Source organism: Otolemur garnettii, unplaced genomic scaffold (assembly GCF_000181295.1).
Source record: "Otolemur garnettii isolate 467f Iridium unplaced genomic scaffold, OtoGar3 scaffold00042, whole genome shotgun sequence".
NCBI lineage: Eukaryota > Metazoa > Chordata > Mammalia > Primates > Galagidae > Otolemur > Otolemur garnettii.
This window is the reverse complement of record NW_003852437.1, coordinates 4,947,617-4,956,439: the sequence shown is the minus strand read 5'-3', so window position 1 is coordinate 4,956,439 and position 8,823 is coordinate 4,947,617. Positions and strand designations below refer to the sequence as shown.

Genomic DNA, 8,823 nt, shown 5'->3' with positions numbered 1-8,823 from the left:
AGATTTCAGAATATTAGGGGAGGTACATGTTTTGTTTACAAACTTTGTGTTTTGGAGAGAGTCAGAGTTATAAATGTGACCTTCCCTCTGCTCCCACTCTGAGTTGCCTGTCTGCTGTCTTGATTGTGTCCCTGGCCCTGATGAACCTTTTCCATTTGATCAGGTCCTGTTTATTCATTTTTATACCAATAGTTGTGAATTTACTGATCCTCTCCTCCCTCATATCTCCCCACAGCTACTTGATTTTCGCCAAGATTTACTTCCATATGTGTGTTTAAGTGTTGATCAGTTCATTCCAATTTGCTGCAGAGTAAATGTGTTTGTTTCTCCATTCTGTGACATTTCACTTAGAAGAATAGTTTCCAGTTCCATTCAGGTAGTCACAAAAGATACCAGATTTTTTTATGGCTAAGTAATACTCTGTAATATCCATATACATTTCACCAATCCATTCATGTATTGGTGGACACGAGTTGTTTCCATGTCTTTGCGGTTGTGAATTGTGCTACTATAAACATTCCAGTGCCAGCGTCCTTTTTATAAAATCATTTTTTTTTCCTTTGGATATACACCCAGCAGCGGGATTGCTGGGTCAAATGGTAGGTCTACTTTCAGTTCCTTGACCTATCTCCATACAATCTTCCATAGAGGTTGTACTAGTTTGTAGTTCCACCATCAGTGTATAAGAGTTCCCTATTCTCTGCTCCCACCCATTGTCTCGTATTTGGGGACTTTTTAATACAAGCCATTCTCATTGAAGTTGGGTGATCCCTCATTGTGGTTTGCACATGCCTAATGATTAGAGACATTGAGCAGTTTGGGCCATTAGTGTATCTCCATTTGAAAAGTTTCTGTTAATGTCTATTGCCCACTTTTTAATAGGGTTGTTCGATTTTTCCTTTTCTGATTTACTTGAGTCCTTTGTAGATTCTTTTTATCAGTCTTTGATCAAGATGGATGTGAATATGTGTGCACATTTTCTCCTGGTCTGTGAGTTGTCTGTTTGCTCTCTTGATTGTGTTCTTGGCCCTGCAGAAACTTTTTCATTTGATCAGGCCCCATTTATTTTTGTTACTGCTGTGATTAATTTTGAGGTCTTCCTCATGAATTCTTTACCTAAGTCAATATCTATAAGAGTTTTTCCAACACTTCTTTACATGTGCTATCCCATACTATGTATGTATCTAGTCCATTCTTCTCAATCTTTAATGGAACTTGCCATCTCTCTTTGTCTATTGTTAGTCTTCAATCAAAAACAGGGGAATAGGCTCAGCACCTGTGGCTCAAGTGGCTAAAGCACCAGCCACATACACCTAAGGTGGCAGGTTCAAATCCAGTCTGGGCCCGCCAAAAACAACAATGATGGCTGCAACCAAAAAATAGCCAGAAAAAAAAAAATAGCCGGGCATTGTGGCAGGCGCCTGTGGTCCCAGCTACTTGGGAGGCTGAGGCAGGAGACTGGCTTGAGCCCAGGAGTTGGAGGTTGCTGTGAGCTGTGATGTCACAGCACTCTAGCCAGGGGGATAGCTTGAGGCTCGGTCTCAAAAAAACAAACAAACAACAAAAAAAAAAACAGGGGAATACCTTTATCAAGTTATGTAAGATGATAGTTTACAATTTGAGTCTTTTACTTATCAAGGGGGTGGGGAGAATTAGTGTTGACACTTTTATTGACTTGTTGACAATTATCATCTATTGTTTCTTACATTGCCCCAGTCTATTCTCAACACAGCAGCCAAAGGGATCCTCTGAAACAGCAGTTCAGTTGTTGCCTTTAAAGTGATGGCTCATTTCATTCATTTTTGAGAGAATATCTACTTGGTACCCAAGTGTAAACAACTATAGTTTAACCTACTACCAGTCTTCTTGCCCAGATGGTACAAAAGCAATAATGATAAAAATACTAACACTTTGCATTAACAAAGGCAGTGGCACAAAATTGTACCATTGTAGTCTTCATTTCTATGCATTCTCATTAAAAACATACAAGCAAAAAACTCAGCTCAGTTTTACTTAAGAGCATCCTTGTTGGCCAAACACAGTGGCTCACACCTGTAATGCCAGCACTCTGGAAGGCCCAGGCAGGCAGATCGCTTGAGTTCAGGAGTTTGAAACCAGCCTAAGCACGAGAGACACCTTGTCTCTAAAAAGTAGCCGGGCATTGTCACCAGCGCCTGTATTCCCAGCTACTTGGGAGGCTGAGGCAAGAGGATCACTTGAGCCCAAGAGTTTAAGGTTGCTGTAAGCTATGATGTGACAGCACACTACCAAGAGTGAAAGACTGAGAAGCATTCTCAAAAGAAAAAAAAAGAAAAGAATGTCCTTGTTAAAGCAGTAAAAATTACTAACTTTATGAAATCTTTGTCCCTGAAGATACATCTTTCTAATATTTTTTCTGTGATGAAATTAGAAGTAGGCATAAAGCATTTTTCCTGCCCAGCAAACTATGATGGTTTTTTCAAGGAAAAGCAATTGGGAGCTGCAAACTGAACTCCAGTTTTTCTTCCCACAGCACGCCATTTTTACACAAAAGAAGGACAAACTATATGTATGTAGTTATTCAGACTTGGGTATATATCTTTCAGACATTTTCTTGAAAATGAATCAAGTAGCCTGTCACTTCAAGGAACATGATAGTGTTTGCTACCAAATTCAAGCTATCAAGCAAAAACAACTGATGGAAACCTCATCCATCACTGTGAGTTTTTCAGTTTCTCCCTCCTGTAAGACTTTCCTGAGACAGTGATGATATTAATGTGATTTTTGATATGTATAACACTGTGTCAACATTTGGAAGGCCTCAGTGAGCCAATACTTTCCAAATGACTGATGCATGGATGTTCCAAATCACGTACGGGTAAAAGAGCCATTCAAAATTCAAAAGCAGGGGAACAAATTTTTTTTTTTTTTTAGGGGAACGAATTTTAATGCAACAGAATGAAAACTTCACTGATCCAGTTTCAGTGTTACAAATAACCTTTCCTACTTATTTTTGAGAAGTGGACCTCAACCAAAACTTCATAATCACCTATTTTGAATGCAAAAGCAGGTATCAGAAATCTCACTGTCTTCTTTTAAACATCTACAATTTTTTTTTGGACAGTCTCACTCTGTCACCTTGTGTAGCGTGGTGTCATAGCTCATCTTAGGTAGAGTTTCATAGTGTCAAACTCAAAAACTCCTGGGCCTAGGCTTGGCACACAGCTCAGTGGTTAGGGCGCCAGCCACATACCCTGGGGCTGACGGGTTCAAACTCAGCCGGGGCCTGCCAAACAATGACAACTACAACAAAAAAATAGTTGGCCATTGTGGTGGATGCCTGTGGTCCCAGCTACTTGGGAGGCTGAGGCAAGAGAATCACTTAAGCCCAAGAGTTTGAGGTTCCTGTGAACTGTGATGCCATGGCACTCAAGGGCAACAACAACAAAAAAACCCAAAAAACTCCTGAGCCCAAAAGATCCCCCTACCTCAGTCTCCCAAATAGTGGGGACTACAGATGCCTACCATAATGCCTGGCCAGTTTTTCTTTTTTTCTTCTGTAGAGACAGGGGTCTCACTCTTGCTTGGGCTAGTCTTGAATTCATGAGCTCAAGCAATCCACTCACCTCAGTTTCCCAGAGTGCTAGGATTACAGGGATGAGCCACTGCACCTGGCCTGCAATTTTTTTTAAGCCTTTCTTCTCACTAAATTGTGCTAGAAAATAGTAATTTTTCATTAGAAAATATTTTGATTTCATTAAAAATATCTTCATTGGCTCAGTGCCTGTGGCTCAAGTGGCTAAGGCACCAGCCACATACACCTAAGGTGGCGGGTTCGAATCCAGCCCAGGCCCACCAAACAATGACGGCTGCAACCAAAAAATAGCTGGGCATTGTGGCAGGTGCCTGTGGTCCCAGCTACTTGGGAGGTGGAGGCAGAAGACTCGCTTGAGCCCAGGAGTTGGAGGTTGCTGTGAACTGTGATGCCACAGCACTCTAACCAGGGGGACAGCTTGAGGCTCTGTCTAAAAAAAAAAAAAAATTTTTGTTAACATGTAATGCTTTTATCTTAATGGAATTGAACATTTTTAATTTGTTTAAATTTCTCTTGTGGCAAATACTAGCAGGTATAACGCACATAAACAAAGGCTCCTTGGGATCTTCAGTAATTTTTAGGAATATAATGGAGTCCCAAGGCCAACGTATCTGGGAAACATTGATCTTAAATACTGCCAGATCATGTCATTTCTCTGCTTTGAAACCTTGCAGTGGATGCTCAGATTTCCGCATATTGGCCTACAAGGCTCTCCTGTTACCTGTCTCTTTACTCTTCCCCTTGCTTACTGTCCCCAGCCATACTTGCCTCTTTGCTGTTCCTCCAATGGGTCAAATACACTCCCAACTTAGGACCATTGCTCTGCAGCATGCAAAGCAACTTCCCCATTTTCTACATGGCTATTTCCTTCACTTCCTTGAGTCTTTGCTCAAATGTAACCATCCCAATAACCTAAGCATCCTGTTTAAAACTTCAATCCCGCACAGTAGCTCAGATCTGTAATCCTAGCACGCTGGGAGACCTGGGCAGGTGGATCACCTAAGCTCGAGTTAGAAGCCAGCCTGAGCGAGAGCTGAGACCTCATCTCTAAAAAATAGCTAGGCGTTGTCATGGGCATCTGCATTCCCAGGTACTAGAGAGGCTGAGGCAAGAGGATCACTTGAGCCCAAGAGTTTGAGGCTGCTGTGAGGTTTGACACAACACTCTATCCAGGACAACAAAATGAGACTCTGTCTAAATAAATAAATACTTCAACCCTACTACCCAATCCCTGGCCACACACAAAATTTCTTTCCTCCCAACATCCTCTGACATTTGCTCATTACATCTAGGGTTTGAACTCCCACTCACCCCAGTATAATGTAATACTCCAAAGCCTGAGGATACACGTAACACACAGAGCTCAACAATTACTTGTTGACTGTTGAATGAATGTAAGAACTTGTTTGCCAGCTTGTCACTTCTGAAAACATGGCTACAAATTTCCAAGAGAAAGAGAATGCAATTTACACAGAGGTGAAGGAAAGCAATGACGACAAAGACTTTTAAAATGAAAAAAAGGGGTTGGGCGGACAGGATAGCTCAAGCCTGTAATCCTAGCACTCTGGGAGGCCCAGGCAGGAGTATGGCTTGAGCTCAGGAGTTGAAAACTAACTTAAGCAAGACTGAAACAACAGCTCTACCAAAAATAGGAAAAAATTAGCTGGAAGTGGGCACACCTGTAGTCCCAGCTCCTGAGGAGGCTGAGGCAGAAGGATCTTGAACCCAGGAGTTAGAACTACAATGACCGAACTCTACCCAGGGCAACAGGGCAAAACTCTGTCTCAAACAAATAAAAATGAAAAAAAAAATTTTTTTTAAATGGGCCGGGCACGGTGGCTCATGCCTGTAATCCCAGCACTCTGGGAGGCTGAGGCAGGTGGATTGCCCGAGCTCAAAGGTTGGAGACCAGCCAAAACAAGGGCGAGACCTCGGTTCTAAAAAGCCGGGCGTTGTGGTGGGCGTCCGTAGTTCTGGGGAGGCTGAGACAAGAGAACGGTTTGAGCCCAAGAGTTTGAGGTTGCTGTGAGCTGTGATGCCACAGCACTCTACCAAGGGCGACAAGTGAAACTCTGGCTCCAAAAAAAAAAAAAAAATTAAATGGAAAAAAAAGAATATGGGATATGATAATTGAAAATGTCAATAATAAAGGACCTGGAAAAAAAAAACCGCTCGTGGATCAAATGGGAGTAGGGGAGCATTACAAAGGTGTGCAGGGTGGATTTAAAAGCCTGGCAACGAACACAGGCCACACGCTCCACCCCCACCCACTTCACCCCACTCACCCTACCCGCGCTCTGACTCTCAGGAAACCTTGGTCTCCAGAGCCCTCCCCGACCCCTCACCTGAACAAAAGCAGTTCACACCAAAAGACTTAACAATTTCTAAACTTTATGGAAAAAACAACGACAATCAACTAGTCAAAAGCGAGGCTTCAAATCCTGTCGTACTCCAGTGCCGTCTTCCCTAACGCTTGCCAGCTCTGCGCCAGCTCTAGGACCTCTCCAGTGGCACAGTTCTCAGGGGTCCTGATGGTCTCTCAATGCCGCGTTCCAAAGGCATGTTAAGCGGGGCACCCTCGGACAAGCAGTTTTGTACACGGAAAGCGCGGGCGGCAGGATCACGGGGAATCAGTTCACTGGAGTCAGGAACACTCGAGAAGGAATGCAGGGAGAGGCGTCCTCGGCCGGCAGCGACAGGCAAAGTCTCAGTTCTCCTCGGGCTTGTCGGCTGGGGGTCCGCAGGGCTGCAGCATCTTCTCCATCAAGTTGAAGCGGACTCGCGCTTTGCTCTCATTCTCCGCAATGGCGAAGTAGTTGAGAAGGTCGAAGTGGCCCATGTAGGAACAGTAGGAATCACGGTGCTGGTTCACCAGCCATTCCCACTTGGTGGTGTCGGCGTGCCCCGTGCCGATGTACTTGGACTGCAGGTGCTCCAGCTGGCTGTGGATGGTGTAGCGGTCCGTCATCTCGCCACTTTTAACTCAGCTACCGGATCACAGGCCGAAGTTTCCCGCCGCAGAGAAACCGCCGCACGGAGGCTGTGGGCCCGAGCAGTCGCAGGAGAATACCGTCACGGCAACGAAGTTGTGTAACGCTCTTGTATAGGGTTCAGAGGAGGAAGCGGAAGAGCATTCTGTCGCGGAATTGGAGTTGCCTAGGCGACGCTAAATGTTCCGCCCCTTCGAGAGCGTTGCATGATGGTCCATCGAGCCGCCTTAGGCCGCTCTTTCCTGTCTGGGAGAGTTGCGTGCTGGGACTTGTGGTCTCGAGCGGTAGTGGCGCGTCCACTGCTGGGACTCCCGGTAACTTTTTAAAGGGGCTTGGGTGGCCTCCTGGAGGGCGGATGTCTGGGACTTGGGGAGCATCCGGGGGCTGTTTGGGGGTACATCCCCTAAAGTAAACTCTTGGTGTAATTCCGAGTTAAAGTGGCAGCACTGTCGTCCCTTCACAACCAGGCAAGGATAACCCTGAAGCCAGCAGACGGGAGTTTTGGTCCCATCTATGTCTCTTAGGAGTTCTGTGACATGAAAGAGTCATTTCATGTCTAACAGGGCCACCGTTCCCTGCTTGATGAGCAGGGACAGCGCCAAATCCAGCTCCTTCCTCTCTAACGTCTTCAACACGACCCTTCCCTGTGGGGCCCCAGTTATCCAGTCGGGGTACTTACCTGTGGGTTTCCTCAACCGTGGATTCAACCAACCAAGAATGTAAAATATCTGGAATAAATTCACGTCTATGCTGAACATAAACAGAGTTTTAGTCGTTACTAGCTAAATAACACAGTATTAACAGTCATTTACATAGCATTCACATTGTGTTAGGCATTAAAAGGAAACTAGAGATGATTTTAAAGTATCCAGGAAGATGTACTAAGATTATATGCAAATACTGTTTTATTGGCTCAAAGGAGTAAGGCCCCGGCTCCATATGCCAGAGGTGGCGAGTTCAACCCTAGCCCTGGCCAAAAACTACAAAAGAAAAAAAAAAGCAAATACCGTTTTACGTCTGGGACTTGATCATCCTTGCTATGCGCAGTTTTTGAAATCTGATAGACGGATTGGAATTTAATTTGCATATTCCTGATTATTAGGGAGGCTAGGCATCTTTGTAAACATGTCTCTTTTTAAGACAGCTCAAAAGCATGTCCTCAAAGTTGGCTTTGATTACTCCAGACAAATGTAAACTCTCCTTGCTCTTTGCATCTTGTACATCTCTTCCTTATTATGGCTTTATATCCTACTTTTTGGTCTAAACACTTGCTTACACGAGTAGAAAGTACTTGAGAAAACGATCCTATGCTTTTTTTTTCTTTTATGCTGTCCGTATAGCTTGATAGAGATTGTATTCTCAACAAACATTTGATAAATGGACAAACAACTGTATTACAGCCATAGAGAAGGAACTCTTTACTGAGAGAGAACTTTAAAATACTTTCATTTTGTTTAAACTTTGCTATAACAAATGTTTTATTACTAAAATGTAGAGAATTTTATAAGCATGCTGTGGGTCCACCATTGTGAAGTATCAAACCTTGCCCTTTTGCCATTTTGTTGTATTGTACTTTGTTGTTGTTGTTTTTTAATGAAATAAAACAAAACTATACAAATAAATGGAAGTTCTCTATATTCTTCCTAATCTGTTCACTTTGGGATAAGATCCTGAATTTAGGGTTAACATTCCTGTTTTTTTCAATTGCTGAAATTTTGCGTACCCATTGTGTACCCAATAATAGGTTATTGTTATGCATGTTTAAAGCATTATATAAATAACATCCTGTATATGTTGTTATAAAAGTTGTTTTTTCTCCTTATCAGTCTCCATGTTGGTATATGTAACTTCAGTTCACTGTTATTGCTATGCAGTAAGTTAGTGAATTAATATACCATAACATATTGGACATTTTCACATTTTTGCTACTAGAAACACTGCTGCAATGAACGTTCTTATATATATTCTTATGCATGTGAAGAAATTTCTCTAGGACATACATAGGAATAAAATTGTTGAGACCTACAGATGAGTGTCTTCAAGCTTTGCTATAATAAACGTTGCCAAATTGCTCTTCAAAGTGGTTATACCAGTTGACTCTCCCACTAGGAGCATGATAATTCTCTTTGGGCCACAGACTTCTCAATGCTTGCCCTCTTCAGATATTTAAAAATCTGGTGGACGGAATGGAATTTCATTGTGGCTTTTATTTACATATTTCTGATTACTAGCGCAGCTAGGCATCTTTTTTATTGGTCT

At 43.0% G+C, this 8,823-nt stretch overlaps 1 protein-coding gene across 1 annotated transcript; it reads right to left on the bottom strand.

The window, feature by feature from the left end:
• Positions 1-5,948: 5,948 nt before the first annotated feature.
• On the bottom strand, positions 5,949-6,625 carry SF3B5 (splicing factor 3b subunit 5). The gene has a single exon (XM_003790269.3). The coding sequence runs from the start codon at positions 6,540-6,542 to the stop codon at positions 6,282-6,284; it is 261 nt and encodes an 86-aa protein (XP_003790317.1). The 5' UTR covers positions 6,543-6,625; the 3' UTR covers positions 5,949-6,281.
• Between the last annotated feature and the right edge of the window lie 2,198 nt (positions 6,626-8,823).